At 49.0% G+C, this 21,095-nt stretch overlaps 1 protein-coding gene across 1 annotated transcript in view; it reads right to left on the bottom strand.

Annotated features, from left to right (window-relative positions):
- LOC121103724 (protein sidekick-1-like) overlaps positions 1–21,095 on the bottom strand; it is a 409,695-nt gene that overhangs the window by 93,294 nt on the left and 295,306 nt on the right. The window contains exons 7-12 of the mRNA XM_040634718.1: positions 18,514–18,597; positions 14,424–14,618; positions 11,933–12,049; positions 10,495–10,662; positions 8,476–8,578; positions 6,131–6,307 (exon numbers count right to left, since the gene is read on the bottom strand). Coding sequence (XP_040490652.1) covers positions 6,131–6,307; positions 8,476–8,578; positions 10,495–10,662; positions 11,933–12,049; positions 14,424–14,618; positions 18,514–18,597 — 844 coding nt within the window. The remainder of the gene's footprint in view (positions 1–6,130; positions 6,308–8,475; positions 8,579–10,494; positions 10,663–11,932; positions 12,050–14,423; positions 14,619–18,513; positions 18,598–21,095) is intronic.

Below are 21,095 nucleotides of genomic sequence, written 5' to 3'. Positions count from 1 at the left end.
CAAAAGCTAGGTTAGAGGTTAGGGAGCCAGGCATCCAGGCCCTGAGAGGAGACTGTGGGGCGCGCACACAGCTTGCTGGGGACAAGACTTGCAGAGTGGCCGTTCTGGACCTTGAGTTTGGATGAACTGGACCCAAGGCTGCAGAGGAACAGGCTCCTATTGGACAACAGGAGTGTTCAAACTGTGGCCCCAGAGAAATTCCCGTGCCTCTGCACACCTTGTCTTGTGGCCTTGCGTGGGCCACGCTGGATCCGATTCTAAATCCTGAAAGTACATCTTTCCCACAGCTGGGGAAATATGGGGTTCTTCCGCTCAATTTCAGATCGTGCTTTTCTCAGCCTAAAATGAGGGCTAAGAGATGACCAGTCTGGTCACCTGTCAGCTTTTTTCAGCTTTTTTCTGGGGGATGGAGTGTTTTGTCAATTGTGGGCCAATCACAGCCACTCCTGGAGCAAGAGGAAGCTACTTGAGCACTTGCTCCTGAAGGGTGCTTGTGCACAGTCGCTCTGTCTGCCCCTCAGAGCTTGCTGGTCCTCACGCAGCATGTGATTCTAGTAAGAGTGGTTTCTGACTTCCCTCCTCCTCGCTGACCAAGAGCCACCAATGAGGAGGAGGCCCTAGGGCCTGCTAGAAGGGGGCACCCTGAATGGCAAAATGGCAGCCAGCGGCCTGAGATTGAAAAGACGTTGGAACTGTAAAGACAAAGTAGCCTTGAGACATTTAATGTAGGAACAGGGAGCTACAAGCCCAGTGTGCCCAAGGACATGACGTGATGCATCAAGAAATCATGAGCCACCACCCGCCGCTGCCCCCACACAGTCCTCCTCACGGGCTCTCGGTCTCACCCAAGATGGTGGCCCAATGCGCAATGTGACATTTTACACATAACACAGGACTCCGAGTCAGAGGCAAAATGAGATTTTTCCTAGTTCCAGCCTCTGTTCTGTAGGAGAATCCCCTCTATAATATCTCTTGTGTTCAACACTACCTGTTTCTCAATACAAAGAACTTTTTAATGTGTGTTGGAAATGTACACTGTTTCTTTAAATGATAAGTTTTGGTTATCAGGGAAATTAAGCTTTGCACAATACTTGACTGACCCATCAATAACCGATAAATGAGGCTTTAATATATTCTGAATCCATTTCAGAAAATCTTATCTAATAGGAATAGATTGTGTCTTGGCGTTTCTCTGCCAACTTTGAAAGGAGATAAATGATCAGCAGTGACTCACAGACAGTGATATGCAGACAGGGCGACAAAGAAAGGGGTCTGGGAGCAATGAGAGTGAAGCCGGTGCTGAGTCACTCAAACTTAGAGAGAGCCGGTGGGGAAGTCGCCCTCAAGCGAATTACACCACAAGACTATTGGAGATCAACAAGAAACCAGGACTGTATGGGAAGGAGATTAAGCCAAGTGTGTTTGGGGAAAACAGCTTTGAAAAAGATTCAAAGCAATTGGCAAAACTGTGGCCACGGGGGGACTTGCTGTGTGGAAGAAGGTCAGCTAAGTATTTTTCTGGTGGAAGCGCTGCCCTTTTAACGCACAAATGATGACCCCGGTCAAACCCATCTTCTCTGACTTCACTCTGAGGATGAAGATGATGGGAGCCTGACAACTCTTCAGAAGCATCTTAGATTGTTCACTCCTTATTATGGCTTTGTCAGATGTAACTTTATTGAGAGAAACCTCTCCCACTGCCTCAGGGACTGAATCTTCAAGTCAGCTCCAAAAATTAGGTTTTCTCTGTACTCCACGCTCCTAAGAATTAGTCTCTGATCTCAGAAGGAAAGATGCAAAGCTAATTGGGTCTTTAAATGATTAATAATTACTCAATCCATAAAGCCCTAGGAGCCTGGTCCCCCTGGGTCATTCAATACAGCAAGACGCTTTGGGGTATGGGGCCATCCCAAACGAGCTCCTTCCCACGAGGCACCAGGGAACTAGTAGGAAAGACACAGCCAACCAACCAGTGACCAGCATTTCATGATGACCTGCATGTGGTTAATTTATAGGGCACAACGTGGGACCATGGGGATTTGTGGGAACCTCTCCTCTCGGGGAGGCGATGAAGGCAGACCCCTCATAAATTAGTCCTCCTCCGTGATACCAATTACGCAAGCCCAGTTCAACCTTACAAGGGGGGTGAGGCTCACTCTGACATTTATGGGACATTTATGCACCTGGCACCGTTCCAGGCATGGAGGGCTCAGCAGCAAACAGACATACGTAGTGGGTGTGAGGGTCACAGAATGTGGTCAAAGATAAAGCAGGATACAAGAGAAACTTCCTGGCCCTGGGTGTGGGGAGGTGGCTCCTGATGAAGGAGTCATGGCACTTCTTGTGAGATGGTGAGGGGGGAAGAGGAGATGTGATTTATGGAGTACCCACCCAAAGCTTAGTTCCAGGCCAGGCTTCTACAAATGCTGGTTTGGTCAAACCTCACAACAGCCCTATGAGGTCATGACGACGTGTCCAGCTCTTGGTTGAGAACGCCAAGGCTGAGACGTGGCAGCTTACTTGCCCAAAGTCAGGAAGAGCTGGAGCGGGGTGTCCAGTCCTGCCTGCCTGGTGGGCGGCATCTCCCGGGGACCCGCTGGCCCCCGTGGCCCTGCCAGGACTGCGCCTTCTCCAGCGCTGTCCTGGGGGTAAGGGGACATGCGTCCAACCAGGCTGGCATACAGGGTGGCACTGAAACTCACCACAAACACACCAAGAGCAAGCCAACGGACGGTCTGCTTCTGCAAAGCCCACTTCTGATGCCCCTAATTTCTATATTTAACAAAGTAGCTTTTAACTCAAGTGTGGAGGCAGAGGAAGCAGGCTTTCAGCCTCCTTTGAAGGACACTATTTAGCTGTAAGTACCTCTCAGTCACTTCTGCAATATGAGATTTTTTTTTCCTTCTTTTCCCCTTTTTTTTTGTCATCTGAGTAAATCACAGAAATGTTACCGAGCTTGATTTGAAAGTTCTCTGAAAAGCACAAATGCTCGGCAATCGTGACTTATGACTATTCTCATTACTGTTGTCATGACTGATGTCGCAGCGTTAAGACCTATTTGGATCTAAAGATAGACCACGCTGTAACCTACAGCTCCCTCAATTCATTCAGATTTGCAAGAGTGGAGTGTTTATTACACTCACAATTCACAAGGAACCACCGTCTTCCAAATCAGTTCTGCAACCCGTTGTACCTAAATTGGTTTGAATCACAAAGCTGCAAATATTTCTGTATTTGGAGATGAGGTGTTTTACCATTACAGAAAGCCTATTATTTTATAGATACAGCAACATTTGCTGAAAAATGTATTTTACTCAGAGGAAATCAAATAAGCAAATAGAAGGGAAGATATGTAAATCGGTAGAACATAAAAATTGTGCAGAATACAAAGCATGTGTTGTACTGGAAGCATGCAGTCTGGCTTCTGCTGACAGAGTCTTTATGAAATGCTAACACTTATTTATTTGATACCAATGATGGATGATTTAAGAGTTCTCGAAGGTAGTTTTAAAAATGAGAATAGCTATGACCCAGCCATTGCACTACTGGGTGTTTACCCCAAAGATACAGACGTAGTGAAGAGGAGGGCCATATGCACCCCAATGTTCATAGCAGCAATGTCCACAATAGCTAAATCGTGGAAGGAGCCGAGTTGCCCTTCAACAGATGACTGGATTAAGAAGTTGTGATCCATATATACAATGGAATATTACTCAGCTATCAGAAAGAACGAGTTCTCAACATTTGCTGCAACATGGACGGTACTGGAGGAGATAATGCTAAGTGAAATAAGTCAAGCAGAGAAAGACAACTATCATATGATTTCTCTCATCTATGGAACATAAGAACTAGGAAGATCGGTAGGGGAAGAAAGGGATAAAGAAAGGGGGGGTAATCAGAAGGGGAAATGAAGCACGAGAGACTATGGACTCTGAGAAACAAACTGAGGGCCTCAGAGGGGACGGGGGTGGGGGAATGGGATAGACCGGTGATGGGTAGTAAGGAGGGCACGTATTGCATGGTGCACTGGGTGTTATACACAACTAATGAATCATCGAGCCTTACGTCGGAAACTGGGGATGTACTGTATGGTGACTAACATAATATAATAAAAAATCATTAAAAAAATAAAAAAATAAAATAAAAATGAGAATAGCACAGTGGATTATGTGAATTTGCTGGTCATATACTCCAATATTGTCAAAATTAAAAAAAAAAAATATCCCCCACGTGATAGAAGGAGGAAGAAAGGCACAGGCCCAGAGCCAAACGGGGGTTTGGGCGCCAGGGGCCCGGGCTCTCCAAGGTGGGATCTGAGCCTGTGTGCTTAGGAGGAACAGCCCGGGGCGTGTGAGCCTCTGAGGGAAGAGCCAATCAGAAGGAGAACCAGCCAATGGCCAGTAACCTACACACATTTATCCATTCATGGGCACACCCACCAACCAACATACATTTATTGAGCCCCTCCGGTGTCTCAGAGCACCGCCAGGCACTCAAAATGCAAATCTGTGCCATCCAGGTGCGTCTGCTTCAGTGGCGAAGGAACGCTGAAAAGAGGTGTTTCCACCCCAAATGACCAGTGCTCTGACAGAGGGTCCACGCAAGGGCCGGGAGGCTGTGAGACACCTGGTGTCCTGATGCAGGGGCAACCCTGTGGCCGAGCCCTGGAGGAGGCATGACCCCTTTGGGGGATGGCAGAAGACAGAGGCCTGGCTGTGGAGGCAGCAGCAGGCTGAGGCCCTGGGCGAGGGCTAGGTGAGTGGGGTTGGGTTGGGGGGGCAGATAGAGCACGGGGTCAGCAGGTGCAGTGGCGCAGAGACCCTGCACTCCACACACACTTGGAAAGCCGTCTGTCGAGTGGCCCTGCGGCTGCGGCACCAGGCCCCCCACACGTCCCCTGGGGCCGTGGGGCACCTGCTGTTTTGTGACTAACAAGGGACTAACCTTTACCGGCAGGAGAATAAGGAGTCATCCTGCAGAGGCCAACGAGGAGACAGAATGTTGCTTTTCCAGGTACTAGGGGCACAACACGAGGCTTTTCTGGGTTAGCTGTATACATCATTAACCCAGCAGACCCCACAAAGAGAGGCTGTGCAAAGCTGCCCGTCTGCTCATTTGCTCACGGGTGCATGCAACAGACACGGGAGCCCGTGTGCGCAGCACGTAGCCAGCATTTTTCTTATTTTCATCCCCTCGGCCGGAGTCTAGGGATCCAAAGACAAATGAGACTGGCCCTATATGCACACTGTTCACACTGCATGTTCAGGGAGGGGCTTTTGTCTGTAGAACCCCTCCTGGATGGAGGTGGGCAGAGACCAGTAAGAGAAACTTCTCCAAATTGCCTTTTCTAAGGGCCCAGCAGGGCCCATGTCAGCTGCCGGCCTCACCCCCGGAACTGGCTGCCACCGGGACACCCTCCCGCTCTGCTGCTCTATCTTCAGATTGTACTGTTGTATGGATGTGCTCAGGGACTGTCTGGGAGGACACCGTTTTCAAAGAAATAAATATATGTCAGAAAAAGGGAATTTGTCGGCAGGCTCTTCAGCCCCTGCCCATGAACAGAGAGCAGCTGTACTACAGAGGGCCCAGAGGCAGAGGAGGGCGGTGGTTTCCCACCTGGGCCTTGGGGACCCCCAGGAAGTCCAGGTCGCTGCTTGCTATTTTCAGGATTTCCCGAGACTTCGTGGAAAGCGTGTGTTTACCCGCAGAGAGGCAGCTGGCTCTGACCTCACACACTGTCTAGTGGGCTCTCATGGAATGGTCTCGCCTCAGTGGCCTGACTCTGACGTTCCTCGCTGATCGGAGCTGCTGATGGGCATCACACGACAAAGTGGACCGAGTGTTCCTTACACGCAGCGCGGTGACGAGGGCCCACCATGATATGGTGCCAACAGCAGAAATGAGGGAAACAAGAGAGGAGGCGGATGAAAACCAAGTATCAAACCTTCTAAACCAAGAGCGAAATGTTTTAATTTTGAGGATCCAACAAAAGCCTTATGTAAGGCCATGGCCTCTGACTACGGGCTTGGGACCCACTGTGGTGCCACACGCGTTCAGTGACGGTCACGTGGAGTCAGGACAGCTGACGGTAATGAGGAGACAGTTAACGCTACACAGCAGTGACACTCACATCACCTCCAGCCGGGCTGTTCTAGAGTCGTTCCCTCCTTCGGAGATGATTTCACAGGTGTAGTCTCCGATGTCACCCGACCACGTCTGGCTAATGAGGAGGGACCCGTCCTTCTCCACCACGATCCTGGAACTGCTAGACGGGGTGATGACTGTGTTGTCCTTCTTCCAGACATAGCTGTGGGCCAAGCGGGGAGTTACAAATTAGGAAGGATCTCCAGTTAGGATCCAGTCAAGGGTCTAGAGTTAGGATCTGGGCCGCAGGCAACTGACCACCTTGTGAATGAATCAGAAGCCACAGAACTGTGCTCTTTAAATGGGTGAATTTTATGACATGTGAATATATCTAAAATGAAGAAAAAAGAAAAGCAACCAGCTCTCTTGGTCACAGTACAACAACAGATGCTAAAGTTAAAAAATGGGTCAGTGAAGATCACAGAGAACACTGATCTGGTCTTTGGGTTTAGAGACAGGAAGTGTGTCGTGTCATGATCACACCCACCATTTCCTAAAACTTCACCTCCCTGCCCAGGACTGTGCCTGGAGGAGGGGAGTGTTGACTGGATAGGAGGCAATAACTGTCCAAAAACTCCTCAGAGTGGAACCGCCCAACTTCTAGAAAAAGACAGGTCATACCCTGTAAACGTGTTTTCTTAAAATACAACCATTCTGGCAGATTGTCCTTAAAACTGCATTTCTTTCTCGTTTAATTCTTTACTTATGACCATTGTAGCACATTTTTCTTTTTGAACGCAGAAGCAAATGAGAGCCTGCCCAGCATTTGGCTGTCAGTGGACAGGGGGCCACTACTCACTGCTGGATGGGATCAAAGTGCTGGCTTTCCTTTCCAAAATACTTTGCCTGGACTTGCAAATCATACCCAGTTCTTTAAAGGTTTAATATGCACAGAGCACAGACATTAACAAACTGCTTATCTGAAACGGAGACAGAATAGACCTGGTCCCCCAAGGAGGAAATGAATAAACTGCACGCTCAGGGGTACAACATTTAGCTGCAGATTGTCCCTTAGGGTCAGTGATCTTGGGACAGAGAAACCTGGGGACAAGGGGCACCCCAAGAGTGAGCGATCGAAGTCCTCCTCAGGAAGGAGGCTCCAATTTTGTCTGTTTAATCACACATAAGAAGCTCTGAGAAACCCATACAGATCCAAAGGGATTCCATGTGAGCTCACAGAGTAGCAGAAAACCAGCTTATCTGTCCTTCTTTCTCTTTAGAACCCTACTCCCAAACCATTTAGAGATGAACGGGTTCTCTGCTGGGCATGCAACTCTAAGCCAGCCTCCACGGAGTCTCTAGGTAATCTTGAACTTGTTAGTTTTTGTTTCTTGGTTTTGCACCCAACATTCTTATAACTAAACCAAACTTGGCTTTTGAGCTCTGGGGAATTCTAGAGAGCCAGGTGGAGGCACAGAAATTCACGATTTGCCAAACACCTGCCCAAGAAGACTAAGAAAGCAGCTTAGTCTCCAAATCCAGTTAATAACGCGTGTGGCAGCAGCCACCTCCCTCTGCCCAGAGTGAGATGTTCCAGAAAGAAGGCAGGCATCTTGATTCTATCCATTTGGCTAAGCATGCCTTCTGGGCTAACACCAGAGAGACAATTCTAGGATGACTGTATCTTTTTTTCTAGATTTATTTTCCAGGCTGATTCTGAAAATTAAAAACTATTCTGAAAGTGGCAGCTCTTTGGGAAGAAGCTCACCACCCACAGTCACATATGTCTGCTGTCACGCATTTACCTGGAGGGTCATGTGCTTCATTGTTACCTTCCCATCTGAACTTGGACAAAGACGGGATATTTTGATTCCTTTAGTGGCGTTTCAAGGCACCTAGTCCCGTCTATACAAGTATTTTCCTCTATATGCACGAGGTGACTGTGGCTGCCTGTCTTGTGGGTGTGGGTCTCCCTCGCTCCCCATTTCACAATGAAACCATCCCAGAGCAGAGAAAACCCTTCTTGAGTATTGCACGGCCCAGTGTAAACACTGCTGAAATCCTATTCGATCCCTCCGGATTTTTCTCTCATTAAGTATCAGCCTCTGACAAGTACGTTTTACAGATAGTGTATTAACCTTGGCAGAAAAATCATGAAAAGCTGTACCGAAGTCATGAAGTGGAACATAGCTCACTGTAAATAATACATAAGGCTGGAGTGGAAAATGGGATTTGTGTGATTAATGATGGAGCCCAAGACCGTGAGATGCCGTAATCAGGGATCTGTGGCTGAAATCAAAGCTCCCCGAATTCTCCCGTCTCATCTCCACTTCAGTTCCTAAGCTCCCAGAACATGAATGAGCCCCAGACATTGTGAGTGACGGAGCTGACCGGAGAGTAATCCGGGGGTCGTGAGTGGCTCCGCAGTGCAGCGTGGCCGTGGTCCCCTTAATCACCACACGGTCCTCTGGAGGGTTAACGATGGACGTGCGATCTGTGAAGACACAAGTCACAGCTCAGACAAAATTACATGCTCAAGAGTTTCTTCCCTCGGCGGGGAATGAATTGGTCATCTGACATTAAAACCTCCAAGTTTTCTCTCATCTTGGCAAAGCGAGCGTAAATGGAAGGGCTGGAAACACTCAGGGGATTGGAAGAAGCCTTCCCAGGCTATAGCCACGGTTGTCGGGTCTGCCCTCCCCGCGGGGGCCGCTCCTGAACCTCTGAACTCTCTGGAAGACATCGAGAATGAAGATCATATGCAGAGGCTATTAGGTTCTGCAGTCTTGGGTGAAAATCTTGGTTCTTTCCCAAGATCATTAACATTCTGGTCATTTCTGCTGTCTGCACAGCACTTCATGACTTTGCAAAGGGCTTCCATTTATATTGTTTTACTTAATGCGCACAACAACCTTGGGAGGGCTGTAAGAGCACCACTCCCAGGTTTCAGGACTAGAAGGTGGCACTCAGAGGCGCGGTGGCTTGCCCTACACCGGGTGCGGGTCAGAGTGGGGTCTGGTGCTCCGTGTGGCCGCCGCCCCCACACAGTAGCCTCCACGGCCAAGGCCCCAGCAAGAGCCCTGCAGTGGGGGTCCCACTGCTGCACGCCTCTGAGGTGGACAGTGCTCTGGTCCCACCAACAGAGCCCGAAACGTGGGAGTCATACGACGAGACTGGCACCAGCTTGACTGCTTGTGGCCAAGTGTCCAGAAAAACACGTGAGCTTTATTGTCTGCGGAAGGGGGAGGCAGGCCGCACGAGCATACCCATTGCTCTAGTGCTGTTAGAATTTGAATCTTAGCAGATCTACGGAACTTTCTGGTGAGTGACCTACAGAGATGCAGACATCAACTCTTCACAAGCTGTTAAATACAAGGTTAACATGTAAGGGACACGTGACCAATCGGAAGTGATGGGCACAGTGGGCCACAAAACAAGTCAAAACCTCCTTTTCGGTAACTGACAACACTGAGGGGGGTTTGAATTCTTTCCCTTTTAAAACTCCTGGTGTTTTTAGAATACCTAATAGATTAGTAAGGTCATTGATCAAAGTGGACACAAACTATATCTTGGAGAGCTAAATGGACAGGAAATGAAGCATGGTAATTCAGTTTCTCTTCGAGGATAGTATTTTAACAAATTTGTCACTGATGCAAATTAAAATTTTCTCTCTTCATACAGATAAGCTTTACGAAAATCAGTGAGCACTTTTTGCTTTTTTGAACAATTTTTATTTATTTATTTATTTATTTATTACTATTATTTTTAGTAATATAGCTATGAACGAAGCAGAGAGGAAAAAGTACGCCAGCAAGTGAGCAAAAAGGTTTGGGGGGTGTTGCGCAGAAATACTCAGTAATGAATCCTTATGTCTGGAAAACCATCTATTCTCCATTTCAGAAAACTGTGTTCCAAATAGAGAAAACAAAAGTTGGAGAAATAACAAAGATCTTTCTTCAGGTCACCCCTAACATAAAAAACACTCATATTTAATATGCCAGGAGTGTTTTAGTTGGTTATAATGATATTATTGAAAAAACATACTTTCTCTAAAACGTTAACCCTTAATTCGGTTTCCTTATACGAAGATTCCAAAATTAACTGCCCTACCAGTTTTGTTGTTTGGGCTCGTTAGGGCGAGTATCTATTCTCCACGCCACTGACTGCAAAAAGTCCCTCTTTTCTCTCTCCTGAAACGTCCCCACTAAATCTTTGAATACAGTTTCTAATTATGCTTTCAGAAACTGAAAAATTAATTACTCAACAGATTTCTATAAATTAGTTGTAAAAATAATCATTCTCTTATGATTCAATTAGAGAGTCCAAGGGCATATTGACATCCCTAAGCACAGCTGACGTGGTGATTAAACTGTGATTAACAGGAAGTTCCACATGGCCTGGGGTCCTTACTCCACACGGTCAGCGCTGCGGACGCGTTCAGGGACCCCTCCGTGTTGGCTGCATAACAGGTGTAGTTGCCGGCATCCTGGATGAAGACGGGGGCGATCTGCAGACCCCCAGACTCCAGAAGCATGAACCTAGGAATCCGCACGGAGCCGCTGGCCAAAATATGTTTTCCTGAAGAAAAGTCGAGAAAGCAGGAGTGTTAGCACCAAGACCAAGAAAATAACTTGAAACAGTCATAATAAAGTGGGAACTGTACGTACGTCAATAACCAAAGCAGTTCCCTTTAGCATTGTCTAGGATAACAGAGACCAAGAAAATCTTAACTGTCCAAAATTAAGAAACTTGGTTAAACAAATCACGATCCATGTATGCGACTGTTATCTTTGGGTGACTGATTCTGAGTTTCCTTTATATCTGCATGCACTTGATGCTTGTCTCTGTAAAGCCATCATCACGTTCCGCATCGGGAGAGAAAGTATATATAAGATAGAAGCACCCCTCTCGCTTACTGGCCTGGAGTTCCTCAGATGTTCACGTTTAAGAGCTATGGTCTGAGGGTGCGCGTTTCACCCTGGGAGAGGTGAGAGCCTCTGTGTGGTGCTCTGAGAGATGACAGAGATGTGAGTCCTGAACTCTCGCCCAGACAGGGCCCAGCGGGCGTGGCGGTTCCTTTACGTGAACCCACACAGTTCAGCACACATGTGTTAAGGACAGACCGTGTGTGCGGTTCACTGACTGACACATGTGCGTATGTGAGGAAGGGGCTGGAACTACAGAGAAAGCCTGTGGCGTGATGCCAGTCCTCACGGGGACTGAAACCAGGTGGAGCCGAGAGCATCACTTGTGTCAAATGAGCCAGAGCATCTTTCTCCCTCCATTTCCTATTTTAGGGAAGCTTCATCCCCTCGTGGCCACTCTCCTAAGGGACACAGAGAAGGACCTTGGCATAACCCAGGCTTTGGTTTCTCTGCCTTTTTCCAATCGAAGTCCCATTGGCATACGTATCCTATTAGTTTCAGATCTGCATCCTGTGCACCTTTCTTTCTTAAAAGAACAAGGATACTATTCTTAATTTTTAACAGGACCTTCATTCCACAAATGGGGACACTGGGTCCTGTGGCACTTACCCGAATCTACTACCTTGTATTTTGGGGAGCCCCTTCACAAGCCTAAGGAGCCCTACGAGGGGCTTAGGCAGAAAACAGGGATAGTCACACGTTTTAAAACACGGCTGTTTTGTCTCGTGGAGGTAAGCTCCATGAAGCTCCCGGGGGCCTTACCTGTCCTACTCAGGCTGGTGGCTCCGGCATCCAGCGCCTGGCAGGTGCCCCACGGACGGCTACCAGTCTTTAGGGAATGAAGGAGGGCGGGAATGAAAATACACAAGCCTTGGCCCGATGGGCTCATGTCCCATGTTGGCCAGGCTGCACTGGCCACCTACCTCTCCTCCACGTGATGGCGGGCTTGGGGGCTCCAGACACCTCGCACCTCAGGACGGCCGTCATCCCATCAGTGACCGTGGTGTCCACTGGAAGTTGAGTAAACGCTGGGGCAACATCTAAGCAGGAGCGAACAGTGAGACACTCAGTGTGCTGTCCCTCAGCTGCGCTCAGACCTGCCTGCTGGGGTGGCCCATATGGACTTTTATGGGACTAATCACAGAGATAACTGTAGCAATAACAGAGGAAAACCTTTCAGGAGAGACTATAACCTTCCCTTATTTGTCCCCCAGGAGCTGCCTATCTGTGTTTACAACCTGAAGAGAAATCCAGTCTCACAATGGAACAGACACACAAGTGGGGAAGTGCAGGAGCCCGGGCGGGGGTGGGGTGGGGGCTGTTTCAGGTGATCGTTAATGAGGGGGAGACATTTATTTAGAAAAATCTAACAAGCTCGCTTTTAGTACTTTTTAAAAAATAGAAAAATAGAAAAAATAGGAAAAGCTGACTTTTGAATATTAACTATTACCCAAAGATGACAGTTTCACAATGGGATTTCAAGCACGTCAGTGAGGGATTTCCAGGAAGTATCCTGGCCCCAAGTGTTGGGTCTTTTTGTCCTTGGGGGATGGCATAGGCCTCCAGCTCCTAAGAGCCCCGAATCAGCCCGAGACAGCTGGGGTAGCTCAGGCTGGCTTCGGCGAGGCTCGGGTGACTTTGTTCTACTCTGATAACGATTTAACTGGAAACCCCTGAAGAACAGGGATCTGCGTGTCCCCAACCCCGTGAGGCCCCTGAGGAGCCTGGGCTGGGGTTCCCAGGACAAGTGGATGGGACTTGGGACCAAAGCACCGCTGGCCACCTCTCCTTCCACTGGGTGGGAATCCCCACAAACCACGTAAGTCCTGTGGATGCCTCCCCCAAAGCAAAGCCCAGAGCCCCCTCATCCCCCCGTCCGGACCCACAGGTGGACAGTACAGTGACCTCCTACTGGATCCCAAGCCTTCTGGTCTTCCCTGCATTGGCCATTCTACACCCAGCCTTGGGTGCCCTGTGGCAGCTATAAAGGACACCCCACCACTCCCTGCCGAAAGCCCGTGAAATCCTCCCACTGGCTCTTGGGCCTTTGCCCTGCTTGTCCCTCCAGCCTGTCTCCTACCACGACCCCTGGCTCTTCACCAGACTGCGTCCCCAGTGTCTCCTTGCTCCCTGCACAGATACCTCCTCAAGCTTGTCCCTGGAAGGCACTTGCGGCACCCCTCCCTCACCCCGTGACACGCACATCCCCCAAGACTTTGCACCTTTGGGCCTCAGCTCTGGTAGCACCTCAGGGAACGCTCCCTGACCACCCTCCGAGAGGCCTCCCTGGTCACCCCAGGCCTCACCTGTTCGCTCGTTTCCCGACCCTTATCCCTGGCTAAATGATCCCTTCCTCCGCTGTCTGTCTCCAAACCCGGCAGACCCCAGATGCTGGGAAATTGTTTGTTAAATGAATGAACTAATATAACACTGTAGGTTAACTACACTGGAATTAAAATAAAGTTAAAGGAAAGAAAGGGAAAGAAGCCTGCTCTTCTGTGCCCCACAGCCGCCCGACTGGCACTCATAAGATACACTTAAATTCTAATTGATCGAAACTCAGTTTCTGGCATAAGTACCCAATATTATTCCCACTGTTTGAAGTGATACTGTTTCGTATGCTCCAAACCAGAGGCTAAATTTGACCCCTGGGCGAGGTTCAAGGGCATGACCCCTCGTTTACCAAAATACACACACGGAATCCTTAAATTTGTAAGTTTGGGCAGACAAGAGCCGTCTGCATACTGACATGATTTGCTTTCTCAAACGGCTCTCACACCCGAGGAGATCAGCATTTTGCTTCCAAAAGGGCAAACATGAAAGGTATAATTCCATAATCGCTAAATTCTACTTCATTTTAAAGAACAATATTACAACTGTGGAGATGAAAAAGAAAACCCACAGATACAGTGAAAACCTGTACCTTCATTTTATTTTTCAAAGAGTGCCAAAGTATTTCTGCTAATGGGATAATAAAAGAAACTTACAGAAGAACTATAATTGTTCAATAAAACTAAAATAGAAAATGAATATAAAAAAATGGGAAAAAGATCAAAAGAAAAAGGTTAGGAATGAGCTCTTCACTGAACAGTCCTTCCAGTTCTGTCCAGAAAAAGGGAGATGTTTTTCCCCCTGCTTCTCAGTAGAGAGGAGGGTGCGAGGCTCGCCTGAGAGCAGGTGGGGTGCCAGGGCGTGGGGACAACAGGGCGTACTTGCTGCCCAGCACGTGGGCTCCTGTCGGCCGGAGAGGTGGCTTTCCGTAGCGGGTGCCGTGGGCGCCACGGGCCCCTGCACCCTGTCCATTTGCTGAACAGATGCTACCATTTCCTGAGTGTGTCACACACACGAAGGGTAGGAAACTCCAGCTGAGGGTCCAGCCCGGGGGGTCTGGCTTTGCTGAGGGGCAGTACTCACTAGTGACGTCCAGGTAGGTGTAGGTCTGGATCTCCCCTCCTTCGTTACTGGCAAAGCACTGGAAGATCCCCGAGTCCTCTGGACGTAGCCCCTGGATGCGCAGGCCCCCGCTTGAGAGCATCTTGTATCGGGGGTTCTGGAGCGTGCCGATGGAGACAGCGTCCTTGTACCACTGCAGGGTGGGAAGAGGGACCCCTGTGCGGGAGTGGAAATAATTGGGCATTTGAAAAAATTCAATTTCGAGCACTTTATGTGAGGGTGAGGCAAACGTGTTTCAGAGGCTACAGGTGATCTTTAGTGGTATTTTTCGTCTGGGAGTCCCTTCATCCACCCTGTACGGTATCATTTTTCTCATCTCTGTGAAGAAATGGACACAGAGAAGCAGTAAGAGGAAGAATAGGAACGAACTCCTGACGCCGGGCTGCAGATCATTCTGGATCTGTTGAGCTGGCGCAGGTCTGTGCCCTGGTCTGGAGAGGAAGGGATTCCAGCCGTGACCGGCCTGGGGACAGACAGGGAGGTGGAGGAAAGTCCCTGCTGCCCTGCAGAGTCTGACTCCACCACTCAAGGCTCGGGGGAGGGCCACCAGGACAGGAGACACATTTGGAAAAAAGTGGTCATTGCCACCTCGAAGTGCTGTTGGGAAGGTTAACCACATGGGCGCACACAAATCTCTGGGTGCCCGGCACACGGCCCACGCTCAATGGCTAGAATGACTATGATTACAACTAACCGCGAGAAGGAGGGGTCCCATCTCTTTAGCTGTCCCCTGCCGAGGGGGCCGACATCACCAATCGAAGCGGACATCTACAGCAGTGAAGGATGGCTGCGGTTAAGCAGGCACCCGAGATGCTTGTGGGTGGAGACTGAGGAGACGTAAGTGGCATTCAACTGTAGACTTGGGAAAAGCTGCCTTGGCCCCAGAGACAAATGTGAGTCCAGCAGGTGACGAGGAGGGGCCACAGGATGGTGCCATCCTTGTCCCTAGGAGCTGATGGCACCCGGAGCAAGGCCAACACTTGGACCAGAGGATGGAGGGTCAGACTGAGGCTGGGTGCATCTTCCTCATCCTAATGATGTTACGGTGAAAACCCAGGCTTCGGTCAGTGGGACCAGAGCTCCGTGGCACCCAGCTGGCCCATCTGATGGAAGGTGAGGCTGGGTTTGGGAGGGCAGATGCGGGGGACAAAGGACAAGCTCACGGGGGCAGAAGCTGGGTTGTACATGAAGGGACTGTCCTCAGCCTGAGAGCATGAGGACCTCTGTTGCTCGGCCCCCACACGGCTTGCTCAGCACATGGAGCCCGGGGGATGATGAGGCATGCGTTATTCCCCTGGCGCCTTACTGCAGTGGACGAGCTCTGACCGGGGAGACGCCAGGCTCCTGCCCTGGGCAGCTCCCCCGGGAGGCTTGCGTGACCAGGGGTAGGGGACACTGCTTCCTTGGCACGTCTCTGACCCTCCTAAGCCACCGAAGAGGGGAAAACTGGGTAGACATGACAGGCTGTGCATAGAAACTCCGCCAAAGCACATGACACAACGAGGTCCTGAGCCATGGCGGGCACGTGTATGCTTGTTGTGGGCCCAAGGGAAACGCACAGGATTGTCTAGGCTGGGTCTGTACCTTGGTTTCCCTGCCTATGAAATTAATTTAAATAAAACACATCTCGACATAATTCATGGTGAAAAGCACACCCAAATCCCTTGATTTCAGATGCTATGTAGGTGTAAGATGTCTTCTTTAATAAATAAAGTTAATGTCGTGGAATATTTCAAGATAATGTATTTTCAGATTCTGTTCTTTGCCTTAATTATGTTTCTTGTCACTTTTCATTAAATCATGAAATTAAAAAAATCCATTTCAAGGTAAAAGCATAACCAATTCATGTAAAATCTCATAAGAGCAATTACATGATGTAGCTTTCATGAAGAGGGACCACTTCACGTGCGGCTATAGTTTCATTGTCAAAATTAAAAGAAAGCAGTAAATTATCCAATGGTAACGTTGAAAGGCCTGCTCAGTATATATTTACACGTCTGTATTTAACAAGCAGTTTGCCCTGTAGAAATCATGCAAAAAGAGCATTCTCTTGTCAAGGGAAGAGCTTAAGATTGTCATTTATCGAAAAATAATTGTTAGTATACAGGGAGCTGGCAGCCTTTCTATTTTGGGGCAATTTAGTGTCATAAACAGAAATCTTTCCCCTACAGTACAGCAGATGCTGGTTTCTAAAATCTGAGCACTCACAATACTGCGGAGTTTCACTTCCAGACCACCGCTGACCTTAGAAAACGGTGTTTGTACCGGGAAGAGAGCATCTTTGAGAGCAAGGGGGACATTTCCATGTAGAGTTCACATGGCTCTCCCCCCACCCCTCCCCAGGATCCTGAACAGAGAAGGACGTCGCAGAGCAGATGTGCCAACAGTGCTCCCGTGAGATGCCCGGGGGCTGGGGACCGAGCCCCCCAGGACACACGCTCTGGGTGGAAGCACAGTGGGTACAGGAAGGGGCCCACAGCAGACCCCGATCTCCACAGGAGCCATCAGCACTGCTCAGAGACGGAAGATGACATGCCCGTACCTGTGGATTGCTGGCATGAGCTCTAGGCCCAGGACCTCTGCTCTCTGGGAGAAGCCAGGTGCCCCGTCCAAAGCCCTTGCTTTGGGAGCTGACGGGTCTGGGTTTCGATCCTGTCTCTATTGCCGTGTGACCCCTGGCAGGCTGTCCAGTCCCTAATGAGCAGCTCCTACATGCCAGACGCCGGGCTGTGATTTCAGAGGTATCTCATCTCCTCTCCCTGGCTCTGTGCCTTGAGCACATTACTTAACCTTGCTTCCTAAGGTCTTGTTTTCGTATGTGTACTCTGAGATAATAGTACCTCTTTTATGGAGCTGTTTTGAAGATTTACAAAATTGCTAGTAATCCTTACCCTCCAAGCTCTTAGAATAAAATACCCACCCTTAAGATGCACAGATTTAAACTTAAAAGAAAAAGGTCCTTTTCACTGACAGTCTCCAGCGCACTAACATAGACTTTGTCAATGAAGTTGCCTTTAAAAAGCCTGTCTCGGTGAGGGGGGCTCGTGTAACTATTTGTGCTGCCTGACAGTGGACAGCTCGTCATCAAGGCAAGGGGTGAGAGCTGAGGTTACTGGAGTAACAAAGAAAAAGTCAACCTGAACCTGAAAAGGCAAAAAAGGAAGAAAAAAAAAAGTTTTCTTGTTCAAAGAATTTAAAACCATCTCTCTTACTACAGAGCACACGTGGTCACCAGTCCCAATCACCCCACGGACGGGAAAGCATTTCCTGCCCTCAGCCTTGGGGGGTCATGCTCTTGTGGAACCAGAGCGTTTGAAAGGGAGTCGAGAGGACAAGGCTGTCCCTCTCTGTGGGGACGGATGGAGTGAAGGCCTCCTTCTTGTTCCCTTTGGTGAATATTTTTTTTTATGATTTTTTATTATATTATGTTAATCACCATACAGTACATCCCTGGTTTCCGATATAAAGTTCGATGATTCATTAGTTGCGTATAACACCCAGTGCACCATGCAATACGTGCCCTCCTTACTACTCATCACCGGTCTATCCCATTCCCCCACCCCCCTCCCCTCTGAAGCCCTCAGTTTGTTTCTCAGAGTCCATAGTCTCTCATGTTTCATTCTCCCTTCTGATTAACCCCCCTTTCTTTATCCCTTTCTTCCCCTACCGATCATCCTAGTTCTTATGTTCCATAGATGAGAGAAACCATATGATAATTGTCTTTCTCTGCTTGACTTATTTCACTTAGCATTATCTCCTCCAGTGCCGTCCATGTTGCAGCAAATGTTGAGAACTCGTTCTTTCTGATAGCTGAGTAATATTCCATTGTATATATGGTGAATATTCTTATCTCTGCTCTGCAGGCGAGTAAACAACAGCTCAGCAAGGTCAAGGTCACCTTCCTCAAGGTCACATGCCAAGTAACTGAGTTCTACTAGATCCAAAGGCCCAGTCACTAACATCACACTCAATGCGTGCCCCAATAGTGACGGAAGTGCCCCTCGGTCCCTCCACCTCACGGCGGCCCGCAGAGCAGCCGCCGCACACTCACCCATGGCTCGACACGCGATATCCACGGTATCTTCCACTTCCGCTAGCATCCGACTCTCGGGCTCAGCAGTAAAGTACGGTGGCTCTTTAAACAAGAAAAAAACAAAATAGCCCCTAAGCAAAAGAGGTGTATTTTGGGAGACCCGTCTAGCCTGAAAGAGTTTGAACTCCTTTTAAAAACTATTTCTGGAAAGTTCATTAGTTGCCATTGTATACACGAACTCAGAATTCAGTGAGCGGAGGCCAAAGGCGGTTTACATTCTAAGGTTTCAGAAAGCAAATTACTACGCAGGGTGATGGCTACTTTTCCGTTTACGGGCTTGAATCATGGAATATCTTAATTCACATTTTAGAAGGACTATCCCGAGAGGTTCATAAAGGTTTATATTTACAGCACAGTGTTTTACAGGCTAGTTTGTTTCAGTATCTAAACCAAACCCCGATGCACGCAGCTTGTCAAATACAGCGCCACAGCTGGGCACGGGGCTTGTGTCAGGGAACGGGGCGGCCCATTAACATATTTTATAAAGTCTTAGCGGTTCTTCTCCAAAACATAGATTTAATACTTCAACGGAAGGCTAAATAATAGCGAAGAGAAGAAAGAGAAAGGGCCTCTCATCCATCTTTAGGAGCACAGGAAACTCTACTGCTTGTATATCTCTAGCTACTCCCCTCGCCTATTCAACAAAAAATAGTGGGTGTATTAAATGGTGGATCTCCTTGGAGAGTAAATTGCAATATTTTTCTCTGTGTATTCAGCAGAACTTCAACAGTGGCATGGCCAGATTCATCCGGTACGAAGGTGCTAGTGATTTCATTATTGTGATAACAAAAGGCCGTTGTGTTCACTTTCTGTGTGATAATTTTTTCTGGGCACTGTCTTCCCGGGTTGCTGATTCCCACTGTCGCTGTGTGGGATGTGGGTAGCGTAGCTGGGAATGCCTCCTGCACCGCCCGGGTCTTTAAAACAGGGTGGAACCCACGAGAGGGAAAGGAGACATGAGCACTTAGTGTTTCAAAGATGTGGTTCACGAGAAAAGGCTGAAGGGTTTCTCCGCGGAGATGGGAGCTCGGAACCCCTCTGTGATGACCCAGGTCACTCGGGCGCATGCCACCTGCCTGAGGCCAGGGCTGCACCCTCGCCAGGTGCACGCAGAGCCCTCTACTGGGTTTTGGGTGTGTGTAGACCGGTGGAAAGACACACCGCAGAGATTCAAGGTCTCTTTTCAAGCTGGTCTTCACCGCACACCCCCGTGTTCATATTCAGCCCCATTTCCTTCATCAACAATCATGACAGCAGCGAAATTTATATTCCAGCTATATAAGAGCTGCACCCTGTCACGGCCCTCACGTGTAGGTCATGCCCCATATTCATCAGTGAGTGCTAAAGTCGATATCTACCTCCATGGTCTGAGGAAAGGGACGTGAGGGAAAAGAAAAAAAGAAAAAAAAAAAGACTAAGTGACAGAGTCAACATTTGCCTGTGATTAATTACGGTTCTCTTTTTTTAAATTAAACATTTTATTTTGAGATAATTGCAGAGTCCCACGTGCTTTTAAGAAATAATAGAGATCCCAGGCATCCTCCAGTTCCCTCCGATGGTGACATCTTGCAAAACTACAGTTCAGCACCACACCCGAGACTCTGACCTACCCTACTCTCCCGTCGCGGTCTGTGTGCACGCACGCGCGTGTGCAGGCTTAGCCCTAGGCGACGTCACCAGTGAGCGGGGCTGTGTACCCACAGTCGAGAGGCAGAAGGGGGCTGTCACCCAAGGGTCCCACACGCTGCCCTTTTAGGACCATGGCCACCCCAACATCCCATTCCTCACCTCTGGCAACCACTCATCTGTTCCCCATCTGTAATTCTGTCATTTCAAGAATGATACACGAATGGAATCATGCCATGTGTAACCTTCGGAATTGGCTTTTTTCACTTGGCCCAGGTCCTTTGGGATTCATCCCAGAGGAAATACACTTTGATAATAGAAACCTGCACAAAGAAATGATCAACATCTACAGGATCAGACGGCCTTCCCCCAGGCACTGGGCACAATGGCCAGTGTCCCAGTGCTGCCCCTCCTACCTGTGCAATGCCACACAGCTTCCCCCCAGTGCCAGGGGAGGACCTAGCCTGGAGTCAGAGACAAGGGGTGCTCATCACACCATGGCCCAAAGCTGGCTCGAGCTGTGCAGAGCATGGCTCCGGGGCTGGGGTGCATTAGAGGCCTGGCCAAGGCCGCTCAGCTGCAAACACCACTATTCCCCACCGCAGACAGTCACCATGGGAGCCTGACACAGACCCGCCTGCCCCACAGACTCTGCCGCACCAACTGCAGTTCTGCCAGGCTCCTTAGGCACAGTCTGGAAGGGCGTCCTGCCAATGCTTGCGAAGTGCTGTCTCTCTCCTCCGGAGCCAATAACCGGGGAAGTTTGCGTAGCTGACAACTAGGAAGGCCAGGAATGGCCTGGGCCGAGCATGTTTGTTCATTTACGGATACCCTGCCTTGTTCCTGAAGCTTTTCCAGGTGGCTGAGCAAAGCAGAGTGGGTGCGAGTTGCCAAGACCCCAAAAGGCCCCTGTA

This window comes from Ursus maritimus, unplaced genomic scaffold (genome assembly GCF_017311325.1).
Source record: "Ursus maritimus isolate PB19 unplaced genomic scaffold, ASM1731132v1 scaffold_2, whole genome shotgun sequence".
Lineage (NCBI taxonomy): Eukaryota > Metazoa > Chordata > Mammalia > Carnivora > Ursidae > Ursus > Ursus maritimus.
Note: the sequence above shows the minus strand (reverse complement) of the source record. Positions and strands in the feature narration are given on the sequence as shown.